The 24,007-nt window shown below is 39.3% G+C and overlaps 2 protein-coding genes across 2 annotated transcripts; both read right to left on the minus strand.

Moving 5' to 3' along the window:
• Positions 1-377: 377 nt before the first annotated feature.
• LOC128209433 (cytochrome P450 2J6-like) lies at positions 378-14,801 on the minus strand. The gene is made up of 9 exons (XM_052913457.1): positions 14,585-14,801; positions 13,347-13,923; positions 12,095-12,317; positions 9,819-9,945; positions 7,556-7,703; positions 4,792-4,928; positions 3,236-3,332; positions 2,139-2,342; positions 378-1,839 (listed from the first exon to the last, which is right to left on the minus strand). Exons 2-9 carry the CDS (start codon positions 13,732-13,734, stop codon positions 1,658-1,660), a joined length of 1,506 nt encoding a protein of 501 aa, XP_052769417.1. The 5' UTR covers positions 13,735-13,923; positions 14,585-14,801; the 3' UTR covers positions 378-1,657.
• A 4,175-nt stretch (positions 14,802-18,976) lies between these two features.
• Positions 18,977-23,346, minus strand: LOC128207761 (uncharacterized). Its single transcript, XM_052910887.1, has 3 exons — positions 23,124-23,346; positions 19,351-19,500; positions 18,977-19,185 (listed from the first exon to the last, which is right to left on the minus strand). Exons 1-3 carry the CDS (start codon positions 23,344-23,346, stop codon positions 18,977-18,979), a joined length of 582 nt encoding a protein of 193 aa, XP_052766847.1.
• Between the last annotated feature and the right edge of the window lie 661 nt (positions 23,347-24,007).

The raw sequence follows: 24,007 nt of genomic DNA on the forward strand, positions 1-24,007 counted from the left end.
AGCAACCTACACATATATTGCATTTTGCCCTACATAAGCAACCTACACATATATTGCAGTTTGCCCTACATAAGCAATCTACACATATCTTGTCGCTATTCCTACATAAGCAATCTACACATATCTTGTAGCTTGCCCTACATAAGCAATCTACACATATCTTGTGTTTTGCCCTACATAAGCAATCTACACATATCTTGTAGTTTGCACTACCTAAACACTCTTAACATGTCTCGTAGATTGCCCTACATAAGCACAGCTCGAATGTCCTGTATTTTGCCCTACATAAACACTTGCGGGTATGTCTTGTTTTTCGTCCTGATTATTCAACCTTAATTTACGAAAATCTTTTGCATGTGAGCATGATAAACACAGACGATATTTATATCATTTATTTTTCTTCAAAAAATATAATACGAAGAAGGAAATGAAGGGCGGCGATTATTTTGCGGTGTACATGTAAAGTAACAGTGATGATATTTATATATACATAGATACTAATTGTTTATTTCAATGTAAGATCGCTACATATTTTACCGATTGAGCACCAAAAGATATATGTCACGAGTGGCATTGCCACGAGTGAAATATTCAATTTTGGTATTCACGAGGTGAAATATATTGCTATCATTCACTGAAACAAACATATATTTTTTTTTCTTTTTAATATATGCCAAGAAATGGAGTAAAGGGTCATTTAATTACACTTCTATAGAAAAACGCGCCAATTTATATGCGCACGTAACGTCATTTCGGAAATGACGTCGTTAAAATTGTGTCCCAGCCCTGTGCGCGCTGTTGTTTGATTTGGAACTGAGAGCGGGCTTAAATTTAAAAAAGTGAAACTATCAATTTAATTTCTCTGATAAATCTCTGTTAACCTCCGGAAAGCATATAATAAAATACTATATTTATATATGTGCATGTAATGACAATACTGTATAGCTATTTACAAATTCTGGTAGATAAACTACTAATTTTGACAGTAATTAATAGTTATATTGATGGTCACATATTACCATATCGCCTATGATAACTCGAAGTGCTGTATAAGTCATAGTTACGTTCAATAATTAACTAATGTGACCAAATCATTCCAAATGGTCCCGTGGAGAAAGTTTCCTCGAGTGTAAGCAAAATTTACCTCTAAAGACATATGCTATTAAATACAACATTTATACAATCTTTGTATTGTAATATGATTATTATTCAATATTAGCCGGCATCACAGTGCCAGCCTGATGAAACAGAACCGTGATACAGGTCGAATTGATTAAGGTATCTGATGTATAAATATGAGACCCCTGGTAACAAACTAATAGTTTTAAAGGGTTTAAGAGTCTTAATGCAAACACTATTACACATAAACCGTTTCGGTCTTGAAAGAAGGTCATCTTACGGTCCGAATTCAGTTGAAATCAGGAAAAAAATTAATAACCAGAATGTCTATTAAACATTCGTTATTTTGGTAATTTTATCTAAATATTTATAATGAGGAATTTATACCATTTAAAATAAAACAAAAAGAATACCAGCACAAGCCATCACAAGTTAACATAATGGTCAAATGCTCTATAAAATGACTACCTTAACTTATACATCGGATACCCTCAATACATAGGTATATTTCACCATATTAGTGTATTAACTTCCTCTTTTAAACAGATGACCAGGTGACTTTGAACGTTTCCGGTTCTACGAATGCTCCAGGCTGTGTATGTCTCAATGAGGGCGCCTCCGCGCCGGCAGCCGTCGTAAACCGGAAGTGTTTAATTAATGTTGCGAACATTATAGTCAGCTCCATTTGTGACAACTTTGCCGCTAGACAATATCGAGGACCTGAAAGAAGCACAGTAACAGTTCATAAAGGTTTCCAAATGTGTGGGATTGGGCCAATGCCCCATTGGCAGGAGATTTTTCGGACCGATTAATTGTAATCTAAATGGTAGAGAACTGACTGCCGAAAATGCAAGCTCGTTATTCAGTTGATGATTTTATTAATATGGCGTTTTTATTTAGGAGCCAGTGGGTCATAGTTTGCGCCAAGTATCTTCAACTTGATTTACATTCAAGATGGAGTTTATTAGTCAACATGCAGATTTAACTACGTCTCAAGCTGATATCAACGTGACACTTACCAATTGAATACGGATAAAATGCTTCCTTGCTCACAACAGCGTCATCCTTAATGAACCTCTCCGGCCGGAAGTTGTCCGGCTCCTCCCAGTAGGCGGGGTCAAGGTTAACAGACTGCATGTGCGTAAGCACCATTGTGTCACGAGGGATTGTGTAACCCTCGAACTCCACCTCCTCCTGTGTCGCGTGGGGCACCGACAGGGGCGCTGCAAGTATTTGAGGTTACAACATGTATTATATGTGGAAATGTCGTATACAAACATCGTACGGCAAAAAATGTCATTTGGCCAGACTCATGCAAAAACACGGGCTCTCGGACTTATTACGTATAAGACATGAATTAGGAAACCATATTTCTTAGAAGTTGTTAGAGTAAAGTTTGGCATTTGTTACGAACGCAATGGAGATCTGCGATGTCAAGGACATGAGCAGTTCTCCCAAGTACATGATAGAGTTCAATGAAACTAGAGTGGGCGTACCTCGGCCGCACGCTGACTTGTTTGGTGTTTGTTGGTGCCTTCGTCCGTACAACTAATGTAAATTTGAAAAAACCTCGATGGCCATTGACCCACGCAAACATTCAAACACCAAATAAAGAGCGGTTCTCCAATACAGTTGTTACCTTAGTTACAGTTTAATAAAACCTAGAAGAAGGTACTTGTTAATTAACGTTTCTGGATTGAAAGAATACATTTCCGAATTTCATTACTTCGGATGACTGTGAGAAAGATAATGGTCGTTAAATAGACGAATCGTCTCGTGTCTGCCATCTGCTACACTCTAACACAGCGGAATGGCTTCAACATAAAGCAGGAATAAAACTTAACATTATGGCAGTTGGTAAAAACTCTTATCAGCCTTTCTGGTAATCAGACCGTCCTTTGGTAATTACAACTGGCAATTAATGTCTTGAAGTTGATAAGACCGAAGAAAGGGGCATAAACTCTGTATGCACACCATCCAGTATATGCAAGAGTTTGAGCCGTCTTATTTGTATAATCTTCTAACGGCATTAACTCTTTAGACTCACTCCCCATTACATATGAGAAAAAAACGTCAATGACATGTAATGACCCTCATTTATATGCAAATATCTCACTGATGGACGCCAGCCTGAGTGCCTCGTTGACCGTGGCTTCCAGATACGGCATGTGTTTGATGTCCTCCATGCCGGGACAGGAACGCTCGCCCAAAAACTGGTAGCAAAGAAATATGGATACTTAAGTATTTTTAATGTTTTCTTCGATACATTATTTTAATCGACAGTGCAAATAATTCTAACAGCGTGAAAATCGTTTAAATATATATAGAAAGCTATGGAACGGTTTTCGCCGCCGAAAGGCCCTTTATTATGACAGTACAAAATCACGTGATCAGTTTTCTCAGTTTTCTGATCTTTTTTGCTAAGTGTGTTAGTTTGTTTATACGTCAAACTGCTCAATTACATTTAAACTGTATTTTGTAACATAATTCTATAATAGTATTCATTATGTATGGAACTATTTTGTCCCTGCTCTGTCAAACTCGTTGTGTCGTGTAAGACGAATGTCGATTCCTGAATTGGAATCCTGAATTCAGAAAACGTGAAGTTTTCGCCAAATGTCACAGTCCATTTAAGATCATTTAGGGAACGCGAACACATTTCCCATCATTTAAACCAATGTATGGTGGCAATTGGCTGTGAGATGATATGGCGGGGGATTTTCCATTTCAATTTGACATTTCAAGGAATGCCGTGAACGGAGTTAAAAACAGGTCTTTCAATCCTTGTTGTTTGAAATATAAGCCATGCACAATTATAAAGAGAAAAGCGACACCGTGCGAGATTATTCAAGGGTCCATGTCAGTTAATAAATTGCAGTGTTTCCTCGATAAATGTGGGCACTTCAGCGAAACACTTTGAAACATCGAAGTACGAGTGGCCGCAATTAAATGCATTAGTGGAATTCACTCTAAGTTCAACAGACAAACACTACCACATGATGGTGGTGACTGTTTGATCCAACAACAGGATTTAAAGGGGCTAGACACCAGATGGTCCAAAAATCGGCAAATGCAGTATTTCCTCAAAACAAGCCTAGAATTATCAATGCGAGCTAGTAGGAGGCTGATAATACATCATGTTGCTGTCTAATCTGTGTAATAGCGCATAATGGTTTCCAAGTTCAAATCATATATGTTTATGAGTACAAAAACATATAGACCGACGCTTTTTTTAAACTAACTGTGATTTACGTGGTAGAAAACCCTAGTAAATTTCGAATTGGAAAAATGTGCAATAACTGCGAAGGATGCATGTGACGTAAGCGATACAACAGTAAGTGTCAATGCGTTGTACACAACGATGTCATATTTATGAAAGTTTTTGACAATTTTCTTGTTTTCTTGAAATTGTATCATCTGATGTCTAGCCCCTTAAAAACAGTCCGGAGTTGTTTTCTCTGTTGGCCAACAGTCATGTCTGGACTTGGTACATTCGTACTGCTATACTAAGTTTCATGTTAATATCGTTCACAGACCATGAGGTATTGTGTTTAAACAACGATGCTGATTAATACGACTTCACAGCTTTTTGAAGAACTAAGATATATACAACACTTACTCATCTTAACTCAACTCAACATATAAATTGATTTCGTTGAGGGTTGAACCTACCTCTTTGACGCACTTCCGGCACGTGTCTTGCACGTTCTCATCACGTGCCGTATATCCTACGAGCCAGACGAGCGCAATAGCCACGTTTTCTGTGCCAGCCACGAAAAAGTCCCGGACAATGTGGTAGACATTCTCCTCTGAAACAACAAAGCGGGAAATGCTTGATGTGGGTGTGTACTGTACTGAAACAAGAAAGCGGGAAATCCTAGCTGTGGGTGTGTACTTTTATTTTACACCGCCTCCGCACTATCTATGGGCGTCACCCCAACTGTGAGTATCAGTCGTGTTAGGTTGTGAGGCACAGTGCTCAGGCAGGATGTAACCCTGGATAGAGCTTCCCTGATCCGTTAACGTCATTCTCACGTCCCGCGCGGGAGAAAGTTAGTTGTTTTGTGGGAGTGGGGATCGAAACTACACGCACTGGATAGAAATGTTGGCATTTGAAACGCGTGAATTTATATTCCTTTGCGGAAACTATCCCCAGTTTGATACACCTATGCAGCCAATATTCTATTAATTGTTAATAAGTTGTAGAATGGTTTTATTTAGGTTCGTTCGCATATTTAAATAACTTAATTGGTCAGTAGTAATTATTGGAAACATATCGACTAACGAATGAAAATGTGGCTTATTTTGACTAAACCAATCAATTAACCATATTAATACATTCAGTTGGTTGTTGGTATACAACTGCATCTCTACTAATAGCGTGCAATAACATTGGTTTTACAAAAAGAAAAAGATGTACTTGATTGATCAATAAGGAAACACATGCGAACCAGTCTAGATAATTTCATTGACAACAAAGTACAACACTCAAGTTTTAAAAGTTCAAACAATTCAAAACTTCCTTGTTGTATTCTTAAGTATTCAACTTCCCTAGTGGTTCGAATGTTGGTCTAATGGATTACATTTTAACAGTTTTAAACTTATATATTTGTGAACACTTGTGAAACAAGTTATTACAACATAATATTAATTCTGTCGTTGGCACGATTTTACGCGAGAGTGTGGTCTTGTGCTGTGGGGGGAACCGGAGAACCCGGAGATAACCTACTTGTCCGGCTTGGTGACCACAAACCAAACTCACGTGCGCCCAGACCGGGAATCGAACCAGGTTCGCCTTGGTGAGAAGCGAATGCGCCACCCGGGTTCGACATTTTAATAGTGACTCAAAGTCGCTCAAATCATCTAGTGTTCAGTCTCTTGTCCCTGCTAACAGGATCGCCGGACGGATTCTGATATAATCGTTAATACGCTACCGACGAAAACGATCACCCATGTACCATTTTGTCTTATTTTTTTAATTTTCAGCGGTTTGCGCATGCGCGCTGGCTCGTATATATTCCCACGTCTTGTGAGAAACAATAAGGATGGTGTTTCTTTATTTTTGGTCTTCTAAACAATTAGGTCGGCGTTGGGCTGCGCCCGGCGTAATGGCTTAATAGTTGAAGACCAAAAGTAAAAAAATAATCCTAAATCGGTCATTAAAACAAAAGAATGCATCTCCACATTGGTCTTAATTTCTCGAACAATCTTAATCCCCTTTTAACAGGATCAAGCTTACCATGGTATGAATTGTGCATTTGTCTCCTTTCCATGAGTGTTCAGGCTTTAAAGGTTAAATACTTTTAGTTTTGCAAAATCCAGTTGTGTAAAGATTTGGTAGTGAAAGACAATGTTAATGTACCAGCTCAGACTTGCACCCGAGATGTTGAACACTCATTTTTTTATATAAATATTTCATTCTTACATGCTATAGTTTGGTATGAGTTATATTCTCGTTAAAGTGTCCATTTCACACGCGGCCTTTTGCTGTTGCATCCTGTTTGGTATATTCAATGATATGCATAAATATACTGTTCAACTCAGTACATAATATGAGTTTATTAAATCGTTTTTGAATAGTTTACGATTACATAAAGAGTATGCAACAAACAAAACGCGAATATAATCATCTCATAAAGTTGATATATGTACTTGAATAGCATAAAGTTTATAATGCAATTAAGCTATTACCAATTAACGGTTAAGAAAACCGTGCAACCGAAAGCTTAACTTGAATTGAAATGCGCATAGACACCCACTCCTTGCAAAACAATTTACACTACAATATCAGGTTTCCTGAACAGGGCGTTTTCGGTGCAGATGATTACCCCGATACAGTATTCATTATATTCTGAAATATATTGTTCTAAATTGTATCCAATATTCTGAAAATACTGCATGTAAAAGAAACTTGCTTTATATTGCAAACGTGTCTTTACATTACGAAATAACGCTTCTTATAATAATGCTTAACTTTATTTATCTTTAACATGTGTTCAACTTTTTGATGTTCGATATGTTAATTGCATTTCCGCATTTAACTTATATTGCTATGCCATGTATTTATGTTAATGTAACAACGATGAACTGTATGTGTTCAAATAACAATCAATGTTCTGTAGTCAAAGTGTTTTTCTGTAATAAGGTGCGTTGGTTAAAATAATCAGACAAATACAGCAGTAGTTGTACACTCAGCCAGTCTGTTCTTACAGAAACGGTGTTTGTAATTTGGTCAAATAACGTTTTATTGCAGTAAAATGTTGTAGTGACGTCGATGAAATAAGTGACGTCATTAAAGCAATCGCTATTCATACAACCGAAATAATGCAACGTAAATTCGTCTTTGAATCGCTATTGTTCAGCTGTTTAGTTCAAATGTCGCATTGGAATAAGTAAATTGTAAGTGTAACTATTAATATTGTTCACACACACACACCTTTGATGGGATTGTCATCACTCTCCTGAGCCAAGTACATGTCCAGAAGTCCCCGGATGTTGTCCTTATCAAAGTCTGTGCGTGCCTCCACCAACTTCCGGTGCAGGAACGCGCTCACTTTAGACAGAACTTCTCTGGTAGCTTTCGGCTGAAATAGGAACATACTTATACGAGACCCGTCACCGTGATCATGGCAATGTTTTATACAACAGTCAGATATCGCTTCCACCCACACCGGTCCACCTGTTTGAAACGTTTGATATATATATATATATATATATGCGAGCGGTTGAAAGCCATTGACAATGGAGTCCTCTTTGAAGTATGAGTAAAGCAATATGTTTTAATGTTTCTTGATCTTAAATACAAAAACCGTTGTCTGAATACGCAATTGCCAAGTTTTACATCAATTAGTTTTAATTCCCCTTTCTTCTCTCATCGAACACTCGCTGTTTCAAGGCGTGCACTCAGACGGGAAAAGAAATTAAAAGAAAATGACAATGTCAAACCTCTTCGTTACAGGGTCATTCTTTCAGATCAGTTCTGCCATTTCTATTTTAAGACCCGAAAATATTCGTAAACTGAATTTGAAAATTGGACAGGTCGGTAAATACATTCAAATATTTTTGAATTCCATACGACATGCCAAGAAATCCTATCCAATTTTAGATTAAGAAGGAAACCCCTGTATGCCAGCATATACCTGGATTTTAGCAGCATATGCATTTTGTTCCATTCAGTGGTTTTGTGCTAAGGGTTAAAGGGCTGACTTGGTTCTCCATGTAATTTTATCAGTTATCTGCTGTAACAGCTAATTCACTTCATTTTATGGCCATTACGACCAACAAGGAATTCCGGGGAGCAATGATTTTGGTCATTTTTCGGAAAAATCTTTCTAAAGTGCATGTTTCTTTTGTTTAACGCTTCATCTCATTTTGTTTATTACGACACTTGTCAAAAATAAAACAAAAAATTCATTAATAGTTTATTATTAAGTATTGACATGATTTTCTTAACTATAAAAAGTATAATTATTAATTAAATAAGCTAAGCATTACATCTTTGATATTGTTTATGATAACAATATTTAACTATCTAAGCCACACTCTTGAATTATGTTTAAAGATTGAAAACATCAAGTACAAATGTACCAACTATATTACTTAGTTCCCCAACAGCTAAATATTTTCCTCACGCAGGCCAAATCCTAATAGCCTCTTATAGAACAACACCGTAATCAAGTCGTTAAAATCAACAACTTGATTACGGTATTGTTCTATAAGAGGTTATTAGGATTTGGCCGGCGTGAGGATGTATTTTGACCCAAATAGAATCACGAACCCAAGTCAAACTTATCGACTACCGGCTCAAAATGTTATGACTCATGTATATTTAATAAAATGATACCGGGGAGTCGTTTATCTGTGGATGTCGAAAATCTGCTTAAAAGGGCTGTACTCCGTACGATAAAATAGCGAAAAAAAAGAGAAAATTGTCGAAAACTGACATAAACTTGGCATCGATGTGTACAATGCATTGAAACTTACTAACTGAAGTACCACATAGTTTACAATTTATTTAAGTTTAGCAGTTATTTCGTATTTTTCCATTAAAAAGATTACTGGGTATGTCTACCAGGTAGAATTCATTCCTTATGCGTGATTGGCTAGTCGGTGTTATCACGTGATATTACCGAGGTACGTGTATAGCTTAATTATGTAATTAGTAGAGTAAGCCTTTAAAATCAATATCCATACGCTAAGTAAAGCATACCCTTAAATATAATTCGACCTATGAGACGGCCAGATTCATATATAATGTAATATAGGTTACACTTTCATTCCAAATAAAACGGTTGGTTAAGCATACCATTTTCATTAACATCTGTCGTATGTCTAAAAAAATAATGTTACTCATTAAAAACAACATATTTTTGTTTAAGAATAAGTAAATAATAAGTTTTACTAAATTAAGTACTCAGTAATTATGTCTAACACTTGATACTTCTTCACGTCTTTCTGGGCAAAATTAAATACATTCTTCCAAATCTTGACCCGAATTACAGCAACTCCCTAGATATGATAACATGATTAAACACATGGTCAGATTCTCGGTCAATTAGGGGTTAATGTGTAGCTGAAATTGACTCTCGTGTAGAAATAAAAAGTGGAAAAATTGGCTGGTATTTCTTGGCATGAACTATCCAACACCATGCCTAGAATATTTATAAAATTTACTTCTGATATTTTAATTTCAGAGTAACCTTTTTCCCCTCGGGTAGTCTCTGGAGGATGGGGAAGAAGTTGAGAGGGTTTTTGACACCCTGCCGCTGTAGTAGGCTGTCCATGAGCGCCAAAAACTCTCCGAACTCAGCGTCTTCATACTCGTACCTGCAAACATGAGTATCATATTATTGTGGCCCACTTATCAAAAATGCCCAAATCACCCATACTTTATTTAATAGCATAAATGATTGGTAAGTCATGAATTGATGGTGAGTCGTAAATTGATGGATAGTGTGCATTAGATGACATTTAGGGTAAACGTGCTTAAACGTACCGTGTGATTCCATATGAAAGTTAAATACGTGTATGCGTTGGTATATTATTTGAGAACTCATTTCCATGCTTCGTCTTATCGGGGGCGGGTGGGGGGATACAGCAAGAGAATTTTAGACAAACTGCACTATTCATTGCCTATAATTCTAAATGTCTTGGACGTGATCAGCGTATCAAATACCCTTAGAAAATACGTTCGGCAATTTCCCGGCTTGCGAGCCTGTCATATAGCCGACTGTTTTAAATGAACCACCGGGGGGGCTGGCGAGCCTGTCATAAAGCCGACTGTAATGAACCACCGGGAGGGCTGGCGAGCCTGTCATAAAGCCGACTGTTTTAAATGAACCACCGGGAGGGCTTGCGAGCCTGTCATAAAGCCGACTGTTTTAAATGAACCACCGGGAGGGCTGGCGAGCCTGTCATAAAGCCGACTGTTTTAAATGAACCACCGGGAGGACTGGCGAGCCTGTCACAAAGCCGACTGTAATGAACCACCGGGAGGGCTGGCGAGCCTGTCATAAAGCCGACTGTAATGAACCACCGGGAGGACTGGCGAGCCTGTCATAAAGCCGACTGTAATGAACCACCGGGAGGGCTGGCGAGCCTGTCAGCCTGTCATATAGCCGACTGTTTTAAATGAACCACCGGGAGGGCTGGCGAGCCTGTCATAAAGCCGACTGTAATGAACCACCGGGAGGACTGGCGAGCCTGTCATAAAGCCGACTGTAATGAACCACCGGGAGGGCTGGCGAGCCTGTCATAAAGCCGACTGTTTTAAATGAACCAACGGGAGGACTGGCGAGCCTGTCATAAAGCCGACTGTAATGAACCACCGGGAGGGCTGGCGAGCCTGTCATAAAGCCGACTGTAATGAACCACCGGGAGGGCTGGCGAGCCTGTCATAAAGCCGACTGTAATGAACCACCGGGAGGGCTGGCGAGCCTGTCATAAAGCCGACTGTAATGAACCACCGGGAGGGCTGGCGAGCCTGTCATAAAGCCGACTGTTTTAAATGAACCACCGGGAGGGCTGGCGAGCCTGTCATAAAGCCGACTTAATGAACCACCGGGAGGGCTGGCGAGCCTGTCATAAAGCCGACTGTAATGAACCACCGGGAGGGCTGGCGAGCCTGTCATAAAGCCGACTGTAATGAACCACCGGGAGGGCTGGCGAGCCTGTCATAAAGCCGACTGTAATGAACCACCGGGAGGGCTGGCGAGCCTGTCAAAAAGCCGACTGTAATGAACCACCGGGAGGGCTGGCGAGCCTGTCATAAAGCCGACTGTAATGAACCACCGGGAGGGCTGGCGAGCCTGTCATAAAGCCGACTGTAATGAACCACCGGGAGGGGTGGGGATTGTTGACGCATTGCAACCGGTCAATCACAACGAATGAAATAGGTTTAGTGATATCTGTCTCGTGTTACTGGATCTCGAGGGATCTCGAGAATATCCATAGGTCTAACCTGAGGAAGAGTGATCCACGAATGACCAAACGGTAAGTGGACAGGGATCACTTAATTCAAAACATACACGGATGGGTGACACTTTTTCAAAGTCTGGCTCGGAATGAAGCACACTTTCGAAATTTTATATTGTATAAAATACTTTTTTGTATACATGTTATGACATCTCTTATTACAATGACGTTTATTAAACCGTTAGAAGTTTGAAAATCAATAGAGAAATGGAGTTGATTCAGTCCTAACAGCTTTGTTCGTATAGACTTTTTAGTGCGCGTAGTATAAAACGATGTTTGATCTCTATAATCAACATACTGAAGTGTAATTTAGGGGAGAAGATTGATGGCCATCAGTTTTGGCCTCACCTCATACTGCAATTTTTCATTCTTCATTAATTGAGTCGTTTTTTGGTGTGAAATGATGTTAGCTTTTGAAAGAAATATACTAAACTAAAAAAACGTTCAAAACGTGTGTTATTCTGTCGTAATAACTGTTCTATAAATATTTGTAAAAGAATACCTTTTACCAAATATCACAGAACAATTGATGTTGCCAATAGCTCTAAAGAAGAGGTCCTTTAGAGTCGCGGAGTCCCCAGACCGCTCGTGCAGTTGTGACATCAGAGCTTCAGCTTCGATCTGAATACGCTGCTCGAGGGTCTGTTTTCCGACCCCCGGGAACACGCAGGGTAAGGCAAACCTGCGCAATCTCTGATTGTCTGCTCCATTGGACCAGACAATGCCTGCAAAATATTTAACTAAATTCAAATGATTGTATAATGCTGTACTCCATTTTCGGTTTCATTTAAATAACTCGTTTAATGTGGTATTTCACAGTGACAATTGTGTATGTATACGCTTCGTGACACATTGAGTGCACGTTCATTGTTTACAACATTGTCACCGTGATGATTACGAGCAAATATTAAGGAACACTATAAAACTGTTCGACATGCGAAGTCTGTTGTTTATTTTATCTAATACGTTTAATCTTCCGTATGAACGTTTCTGTCGTAGATGCGATCTGTAATTGTTGTTGTTGTTGTATTTAGAATTTCAAGAGTTGGACATCATAGGTTAGTTTACTACAATCATAAAATTATGTGGCAGTTTCAGTCAGGGGTAGTAAAACTGTTTTGCTGGATATAAGTATTATATTCCTTATATATGTGTTTATTTTCACCATCACTGAAATGATACTGCCAACTAGGACTGCAATGTATAGGTTTATACACCCAAATATATCTTGTTTCTGAAAAGGTTTAAATAATCATTTGCAATATCCACTGAATGGGCCTTATATCAAAATGTTCAAAAGGAAGAATCGACAAAACGACTTAAACTTGAAGTGTAGAGAGTATTTATTGCACGAGCGACACCCACGCGATTTCGTATTTAAACTCTAGACAATTAGCACGATCTTATCTCTACATGTTTATGCGTGTACAATTGAACGCTTTCTCTTTTCCGTCCGTATTGTTCAAAAAGATAAAAACCAGTGACAATTGCTTATTGATCAGGAAGATGAACTTCGACATCCAACAAAACTCTCAATTTGACATGTAATTGAAATTATGTTTCACTATGCGACCAGCCATTAATATTTGATGATATAAAGTGCCGATTGTTTGCAAATACACTGTTAATATAACAAAACCCTGTAAATATAATTCATTAGATGTGCATTTGATCGCATTATTTGAGTGACATAGTTAATGATATAATACATAAGCGAGACAAAAAGATGTGAAAGCAAGCAAGAGGTGCCTTACCATTTGATAGTTGTAGGCTTTTAATCTCAACTAGCCACACTGGACGATACTGAAAACTATCCGCATAATCGACCAACAGCCTTTTCACCATGTCATGTCCAAAAACGACCAGGGTTTTAACAGCGCCTAGCTCTAAATAAAGAACATCCCCGTGTGTTTTTCTCATCTCATTCAGTTTTTCAAAGAACGTCCCATTTCCTGCCAGCTGGGTGAGGTTCCCGAGGATAGGAAGTCGGCGTGGGCCGGGGGGCCGCCCGCCACCCCTGCTCTTCCCCCGGGTTGACATCCGGGCTACAACTATAATTCCTAATCCCACAGTCAATGTCACCACAAGCGCAGTACTTCCATCAGCGCTCGCTACACTGTCGAACAATGATCGTAATGACATCGGTGTATAGTTGTACAGCCTACACACTGGTATTGTTATATTATATGGTCGAACTGATAAACGACAAGTCAACTGTTACGTTCAAATAGCATATCCGTTTCAGAAATAGGTAAAACTTCAGTTCACTTTCATATAGGTAAACGTGTGACACAGATTTAACGAGTTTTGCGGTTGCGTTGTGTTTACTACCTGAAATCATAAAACCATCACATGTATACAATCCCGAGTACGGGTATGTATGTTTGCAAATGTTGATTTATGAATGATCTATCAGGGTATCGCGTAAACTCCAGACGGTTACGCCCAGGTGAGCCGATCCAATAACAGGCAGGTACTCCTGTGGCAGAATTGTTCATGGTTGTCAGACTATCATTAATGTGCATTCATTTACTTTCCGATTTCACTCATAAGTAGGACAATTTACTCAACACAAACATCTTTATTATTAACGAGAATGGTTCAAATGTCATACTTCAAATGACCCATTGTTGGAAACAAACCTTAAAGATACACTCTTACTCCCAAATTAGATTAACCACAATTAATGATATTGTTTTAATATTCCAAAAAGGATGAAAACATGTCGAAAAAATGGTTCTTATGAAGGATACAAGTTTAATTTGATAGAAACTTGTTTAATTTGTTATAAGACTATAGAAGACCACAGTAAATCTTTTAGCACTCACCAATCATTTAATATTTTTGCTGTTACAGTCTTGTTTTCAGTTATTAATAGTTTTCATCATGCATTATTTAGGAAGTAGTTAAAGGTTAATCAGTCAAAATTGATGTGTGTTATACATGTGTATGTATTGGTGTTGAATAAGAGTCTCACTTTAAGTTATCATACCTTATCAATTAAACGACTGAGAGAGAAGTAGGCTTGCTATGATCCACATCCTTGTTTAGTACGGAAACCATATTCCAGAAATATCATATGATAATTAAAAAGCCATTTCATTTAAATAGTTTTTTTCACATTTACACAATACAAATGTTTGATGTTCAATCATAAATTAGGCTTTATTAAAATGTTTTCTTTTTCATAGACGTTCAAATTCAATCGAGTTTCTATATGTTGTTTAAACCCTATATCCTGCTAAAACTTAATCGGACGCAGATGCCGAAAGTGTGCACTTGAAATATTGCAATTTGTCCCTGTCGCTGTTCAGACCTGTAGCACACCAGTGAAGGTTTGGGTCATCATACAAAGTTCAATTATGAAAGATGTATTTCACAATGTTTGAAGCTTTTGACCCAATAATAATCAACAGAACAGAACAGAATGTTATTTTAACTTTAGTATATATAGCTTGTCGTTACAAGCACAGAACAAATACGAATAATGAATGCATGAAAGAAAAAAAAACACGAAAAAATGCAATATATTATTTACAAACATATTATACAATATCATAAAAGCTACCGATAGTTTAAACAGTTATCACAAGCGGACCCCCCCCCCCCCAAAAAAAAAAAAAATCGCCCAAGTTTACTTTTTATTTCAGTATCTGAGAAGAACAGTAATACAATACACCCCAAATGCACCATTTCGGACTAGATGTTATTAAAAAGTTCTTGGGGGAGGACCCCAAATGCCGTTTCGGAGGGAGGGGCGCAAGTAAAAAGAGAACGCCCCTAAGTTACGCCCCCTCTAACGTCGAATCCTGGATCCGCCCCGGCTGTTGTGTGTGAGGATGTCTTTAAACTTAAAGGGAAGTGTATGCAATGAAGAACATTGATAATCTTATTAACGTACATTTCTATACTTGATATTTTCAAATAAAACAATGTAAATGGACTATTTGAGCGTGTACTTACCTTCCCCATTGTTAACCGCTAACCTGTTAACATGGGACAACTGTACGAATATTGACAGGCCATGAAATTAGCAATACGGCGGACGCAAAACCGGTTTATAGAAGGATCATTTTTGCTTATGGGGGCCAGTCTATACTCTATACGTTGGCTCAGCCTCCACCCCTTGGCTCAAGCTCCCTTGCTTTTGGCTCCAGCTCATCCCCCAAAAAGGAGTGTAAACATGCCATCATCATTTCATGGTACTGTTTTTTTGTCTTGAAATCAGCATATTTCGGGTAATTTTGGACATGATCAAATCGTCCGTTTATCTTTGAGTTTGTATACTAATGTAATACTTGACTGTATTGATTTTTTTGCAAAATTGCATCCTAATTGATTGTTTCGATCTCACACCCACCAGCCATACATGTTCACCCATACATAATTAAATACTAAGAGTGTGTATGTAAGTATTTATTCACATTATATTTTTTTAAGGTTACGCTTATTCTAAAAGGAGTATTTACCGATCTTGGTAATTCCTGAAGTTGGAACTGTCACTTCCTCCATTTTGTTTTCTGGGAAGCTGGCAAGTGCGTCAGGATACATCATTTCATTTCCAAAACATGAATGGTATTTCCAACTTCTAATGTAAACTAAATTGTCTTTCACGACGTTTGTTTAATTGCAAATCTTTATTTAACGGATGCATTACATCATTTTCAACATTAAACTAACAAGTGTTGCATCATTTTCTAACACCCCCGACATAGCTTTCGCTTCGGGTTGCTGAAGGTCGCGGGGTTCAAACCCCGGCCGCGACAGAAGTTCAAATAGGGTACCATATGCAGTAGCTCCCTTGCCAAGCGCCCGGTATAAAAGGATAGCACATGAACTTGGAATCGGTGTACTCAGTACTGGTTCAACCCAGGAAAGCTGTACCCTTTGTAGCGGTGCTTTACACCGAGCACGTTAAAGAACCAACAAAGTTAGAGTATCGCACCCGCAACTCTTGTATCGCACGCTGTTTCGTTAAGTCTTCTAATAGCTGGATACTACTGGGTATTGCAGTCACGTCTATCTCATGTCACTTATGGCAATCTAAACACAATTTAAGTCATGATGTCGTCACGGAGTGGTCAAGCCATAATACAACCTATAGGCGCGACAGGTCTTGATAAACTCGAATAAACAAATAAAACGAACCGTTTGCAATGTGCTACAGTCTGCGTCATTCGATTCGATCATCGTGATAACACATTCCTAAACAACAGCTTCCTTATCTGATTAAATATCGTAAACTGGTTTTAGGCCGTAAAGGAACAACTAGCCTCAAACCATTATGATATTAGTGGAAAAAACTAGAAGAGAACAGTAACGCCATATCGGGTGTTGGGCCTGTCTTGAGCATTCCTCCTAACTATAAAATTATGTTAATTCATTTGTGGCCATATTCGTGTTCGAAATGGCTCTTTGCATCAGTGTTTGGTCCCAACATGACTTTCAAACATCATTTCAGAGGTCAGAATACATCATCTTGGAAGTGACGCTCAGTGTAACATGGGTTTTGTTTTACTTTTTGATCACATGGCAGAGATACAAATCATCGTTATTATTCCATCTCAACATTGGCTATTTCAGCGATTTTAAAGCTGAATAATATTTAATTTAATATACAAGTGAAATATTCTCCCCCATGTTGTGTGGTTGAGGTCGCAAACACTAGAAACGGGATGCCGTTAGGGCCATCGCCTGTGAATGAGTTGACCTGAAACGCGATACTCGATAGCACGATCTTGAAAACGCGAAATCACGACAGTACGATGATAAAAACGCGACAGTACGATGATAAAAACGCGACAGTACGATGATAAAAACGCGACAGTACGATGATGAAAACGCGACAGTTCGATAATAAAAACGCGACACGCGACAGTACGATTACGAAAACGCAATAATACAATAATACGTGCCTTCACCATCGTATTGTCGCGTTTTCACGAATGGTGTCGGTGTCCGCCACTGTTAAAGGGACTCGCTTAAGCTTTTTTGTAAAATGGGCTTTTTACGTTTGATGAAATCAAGTCTGGCAGGAGTATTAAAACTAAGGTACCTTCAACAAACTTGATAAGTGCTCAAATATTGTCTATGAAGTCCGCAATTTAGAATAACGTAAGTAACGCGATTCAACAAATGGCTTGAAGGTTAAATTATCCTTATGTCGGTGTGTGTCCTTGTGTGATATTTTGTTGTCAATTTTCTATTGTTTTCCTTGACTGTACCGGCGAAGGTTCGCACCCCACTAAATTCTGAATATTTTTTATACTTTAAGAGTATTTTTTCTGTAATTTTGGTATCAAAGAGTTAAATAATTATGTGTAATTTATGTGTTTCCAGATGCATTACCTGGAAAATAAAGTTTGGTGCCAAAACATGAGCGAGCCCCTTGAAACAGTAAAGGCGATATTGGAGTACAGTTGTATTTTTTATAGTGTAAAAAATAAGCCGCCAGGCCAAAGAACATTAGTATTGGTTCGGGAATGAGTTTTCGGGTGTTGTTCTTTTTGTTACCTTTCATTTGTGTAATACCTTCAATATATTTTCCTGATAACAATTACACCATTCCCAAATACATGGAAGAGTTTCAACGATCTTCGGGAGTTATATTTAAAAAAATAAATGTGATATGATCGTTTACAACGTGAGATTCAGGGTCTTTTATAGTGGCAAATAAGTGCTGTTTATCATAATTTTGTCATATCATAGACAAAGGGAAAATAGCATTTTCGAAAATGACTGTATTCTATTTGAGTTACTTCCCTTATTTACAATAGCGAATTAGACCTATATTAAATGGTATATCATTTACAGGTCCGTGATACAGCGACAAAGATCGAGTTCATTAATATAGCAAAGGTATTTTGTTACGCACCGATTTCTGCCACTCCGAGTTTTCGCATTTTTGCCGCCCTACAGAGCATTGCCACATTTTCTCCCCACCACTCGGCACATTTTCGCATTGTTTCCTCCCGATGGACATCATGCGTCATTCGGAACTCCTCGGCCATTTCCTACTGAAAACGGCCGAGGAATTCTGAATGAGGCATGCATATATCCAAATTGGTTTAAACCTCCGCCCCCAAAACACACACCGACCCATACTACGTTGAGAGCTTATAGTCTCTTACATAACAAATGACCTTCTGTTCGGTTTTGGGGTGAAGAGGAGCACGATGTTTGTAAAATTATGCATCGTACGTAATATGTATTTGGGTATTATAGAATATTATTAAATCGAATATTGCTGACCATTTGAGCTAGGAAAAGGCGGCGTATATTTTTTTTGTACACAGTAATATATGTTTTACACATAATGTTTCCTACATAGAATTTTGTTTCAATATCTAATGGTATAATTTGAAAAATAGTCAATTTCTTCGGGTTATGAAGCGGGGGCGGTTCCTGGCTGAGCCACTTTTCGATCCAGCAGCACCATGACGCCCCCTGCGATCTCCAGCACGAGCGCCACGATAGACAGTGCAAACGCGTACCCGAGCCGGTACCGCTCACCGGAAAGGGGACCAAGGAAGTCAATGTAGTCCTCTTTGAAATTGGCGCCAAACACAATTACACCGATCAGGTACAGCGCGCCTGTAAATCAGATTTATATCACTTAAATAAACTGCACATTCATGTAAAATAATGCCGTAAAACTCATTTTAAGTAACACGTATTATATATGAATAATATCAACAGTAGGCTAACCTTTAATGCTGACTGTACTGCCAGGAGGCGGCTCAGTAAGTTAAGACGTACCTGTAACAATGGCGACGATTGCGGTTGTCATGGCAACCTCGTGGTTCTTAAGGCAGCTGGGGATGAACATGTATACGATGAGCAGGCATAGGGACACGTTGATGCCGAGAAATCCGATTGTCACCAAGGCCTGGGTGGCTGCCCACCAGTCTGTGATCAAACGAGAGGTGTGATTATGGCGCTCGTATTTAAACTCGTTCGAAGTTACAGCACTGACAAACGACATTCGAATTTCGACATTCGGAACATTTTGAGCTTACCTGGGATAAATTATTTTGTCGTTTGCAATATTTTTAAACATTTTTAAGTATTTTCTGGAGGAATAGAATGTTGAGCAAGTAATTATGATATTCAATTTCCGAATGTCTTTTATATTACCGCACAACATTCAATATATCATTTCTTTTAATTTCGATTATCGTATAACGTGCGCTTATTTACATTTCTGTAAAAATCCTACTTGGTTAAATTCGAGCCAGCACGACCGATATTCAAATTTTGAATATGTTCTATTTCAAATTTAGAATTTTTAAATGTCTAGCCAGCTCGATATTCAACATTTAATGACGTAGGTCGTATGTTGAGCCAGCATGTCATACGATGTCGTAGGTCTTATGTCGAACTAGAACGTCGTTCAATGTCGTAGGTCTTATGTCGAACCAGCACGTCATTCGATGTCGTAGGTATTATGTCGAACCAGCACGTCATTCGATGTCGTAGGTCTTATGTCGAACCAGCACGTCATTCGATGTCGTAGGTCTTATGTCAAACCAGCACGTCATTCGATGTCGTAGGTATTATGTCAAACCAGCATGTCATTCGATGTCGTAGGTCTTATGTTGAACCAGCACGTCATTCGATGTCGTAGGTATTAAGTCAAACCAGCATGTCATTCGATGTCGTAGGTCTTATGTCGAACCAGCACGTCATTCGATGTCGTAGGTCTTATGTCAAACCAGCATGTCATTCGATGTCGTAGGTCTTATGTCGAACCAGCACGTCATTCAATGTCGTAGGTCTTATGACGAATGTCGTAGGTATTATGTCGAACCAGCACGTCATTCAATGTCGTAGGTATTATGTCAAACCAGCACGTCATTCAATGTCGTAGGTCTTATGTCAAACCAGCATGTCATTCGATGTCGTAGGTATTATGTCAAACCAGCACGTCATTCAATGTCGTAGGTCTTATGTCAAACCAGCACGTCATTCAATGTCGTAGGTCTTATGTCGAACCAGCACGTCATTCAATGTCGTAGGTATTATGTCGAACCAGCACGTCATTCAATGTCGTAGGTCTTATGTCAAACCAGCACGTCATTCGATGTCGTAGGTATTATGTCAAACCAGCACGTCATTCAATGTCGTAGGTCTTATGTCAAACCAGCACGTCATTCAATGTCGTAGGTATTATGTCGAACTAGCACGTCATTCAATGTCGTAGGTATTATGTCGAACCAGCACGTCATTCAATGTCGTAGGTATTATGTCAAACGTCGTAGGTCTTATGTCAAACCAGCACGTCATTCGATGTCGTAGGTCTTATGTCAAACCAGCACGTCATTCAATGTCGTAGGTCTTATGTCAAACCAGCACGTCATTCAATGTCGTAGGTATTATGTCGAACTAGCACGTCATTCAATGTCGTAGGTATTATGTCGAACCAGCACGTCATTCAATGTCGTAGGTATTATGTCAAACGTCGTAGGTCTTATGTCAAACCAGCACGTCATTCGATGTCGTAGGTCTTATGTCAAACCAGCACGTCATTCAATGTCGTAGGTCTTATGTCAAACCAGCATGTCATTCGATGTCGTAGGTATTATGTCGAACCAGCACGTCATTCGATGTCGTAGGTATTATGTCGAACCAGCACGTCATTCGATGTCGTAGGTATTATGTCGAACAAGCACGTCATTCGATGTCGTAGGTCTTATGTCAAACCAGCATGTCATTCGATGTCGTAGGTCTTATGTCAAACCAGCACGTCATTCAATGTCGTAGGAATTATGTCGAACCAGCACGTCATTCAATGTCGTAGGTCTTATGTCGAACCAGCACGTCATTCAAAGTCGTAGGAATTATGTCGAACCAGCACGTCATTCAATGTCGTAGGTATTATGTCGAACCAGCACGTCATTCAATGTCGTAGGTCTTATGTCAAACCAGCACGTCATTCAATGTCGTAGGTCTTATGTCAAACCAGCACGTCATTCGATGTCGTAGGTATTATGTCAAACCAGCACGTCATTCAATGTCGTAGGTATTATGTCGAACTAGCACGTCATTCGATGTCGTAGGTATTATGTCAAACCAGCATGTCATTCGATGTCGTAGGTATTATGTCGAACCAGCACGTCATTCAATGTCGTAGGTATTATGTCGAACCAGCACGTCATTCGATGTCGTAGGTATTATGTCGAACCAGCACGTCATTCGATGTCGTAGGTATTATGTCGAACCAGCACGTCATTCGATGTCGTAGGTCTTATGTCAAACCAGCACGTCATTCGATGTCGTAGGTCTTATGTCGAACCAGCACGTCATTCGATGTCGTAGGTCTTATGTCAAACCAGCACGTCATTCAATGTCGTAGGTCTTATGTTGAACCAGCACGTCATTCGATGTCGTAGGTATTATGTCGAACCAGCATGTCATTCGATGTCGTAGGTATTATGTCAAACCAGCACGTCATTCGATGTCGTAGGTTTTATGTCGAACCAGAACATCATTCGATGTCGTAGGTATTATGTCGAACCAGCACGTCATTCGATGTCGTAGGTCTTATGTCGAACCAGAACATCATTCGATGGCGTAGGTATATGTCGAACCAGCACGTCATTCGATGTCGTAGGTTTTATGTCGAACCAGAACATCATTCGATGTCGTAGGTATTATGTCGAACCATTCAATGTCGTAGGTTTTATGTCGAACCAGCACGTCATTCGATGTCGTAGGTCTTATGTCGAACCAGCACGTCATTCGATGTCGTAGGTCTTATGTCAAACCAGCACGTCATTCAATGTCGTAGGTCTTATGTTGAACCAGCACGTCATTCGATGTCGTAGGTATTATGTCGAACCAGCATGTCATTCGATGTCGTAGGTATTATGTCAAACCAGCACGTCATTCGATGTCGTAGGTTTTATGTCGAACCAGAACATCATTCGATGTCGTAGGTATTATGTCGAACCAGCACGTCATTCGATGTCGTAGGTCTTATGTCGAACCAGAACATCATTCGATGGCGTAGGTATATGTCGAACCAGCACGTCATTCGATGTCGTAGGTTTTATGTCGAACCAGAACATCATTCGATGTCGTAGGTATTATGTCGAACCATTCAATGTCGTAGGTTTTATGTCGAACCAGCACGTCATTCGATGTCGTAGGTATTATGTCGAATCAACACGCCATTCGATGTCGTAGGTCTTATGTCGAACCAGCACGCCATTCGATATCGTAGGTATCATGTCGAACCAACACGCCATTCGATGTCGTAGGTATTATGTCGAACCAGCACGTCATTCGATGTCGTAGGTATTATTTCGAACCACTGCACGTCATTTGATGTCCCAGGTCGTATGTTGAGCCAGCACGACATTCAATTTTCGCGCGAACAGTTCCGATAAAGCAGAACACTATTGCAAAAAGCAAAGCATTTGTAAGTCATTAACAATGTATATACTTTTGTATATTTTGTAAAAATAATTATCTTCACAAAATTCTTGCAATTAACGTATATTTCAATTATTGAAAAGATTAATCCTTACCTCTGGCCCAGCCATCCGTGGGTCGGCAGTTCGGGAAGGGAATAGCATCCGTGCAGATGCGCCACAGTCCAAAATACGTGTCCGCCAGTGCGCCCGGTGTGTCGGTCCGTCCCCAACCGGTGCATGTGAACGCGATCCATGCGAACATGGCCGCCAGCAGCAGCATCCCTAAACTCACCTTAGCGAACACGCCCGACCCCTTAAATCCCTCAGCCACACCCATAGTGTCGTAATATGCTGTTGTAATGAATACGAGCGTATTGGCCCTCCAAACTATGTTCAAGGTGTTGCAATGCTTTGTTGACTTCTTAATACAAAAGTTGGATGAGAAAATTCATATCTTCACTCTTTTATCAAGCAATAAATCCGTTAACAGGGGTAAGTATCTATTATTTTATTGGTATTGAAAACTTACGAAAGCTTATGTCAATAGATCATCGATGGCAAACCTGAAATATTCCATGATGTAGGTGATAGTTTCTACGAGGTAGTTGGTAGATTAGAACGTAACCAAGAAAATCATAACAATATTGGTCAGTAACAGCCACTTGTGAAGTGTTGGTCGGATTTCATTAAATCTTCTCCGACATCTGTTCTTTGGTGCCAAGAGAAGCGCGGTCCACTTTTTGTGATAAGAATGCTAGTATAATATTTCATAACTGCGAGCTAGGTAATGTCCGGTAGTGTATGATGTAAAAGATAATTACATACGTCTACATGTCTGTACGGGTACGGGTTTGGACAGGTACATGTGTGAACGGGTACGTGTGGGAACAGGTACATGTTTGTACGAGTACATGTTTGTACGGTTAAATGTGTGTACGCGTACGGATGTGCACGAGCATATGTGAGTACGGGTACATGTTTGTTCAGGGGTGTACCGG

Source organism: Mya arenaria, chromosome 11, assembly GCF_026914265.1.
Source record: "Mya arenaria isolate MELC-2E11 chromosome 11, ASM2691426v1".
Taxonomy (NCBI): domain Eukaryota; kingdom Metazoa; phylum Mollusca; class Bivalvia; order Myida; family Myidae; genus Mya; species Mya arenaria.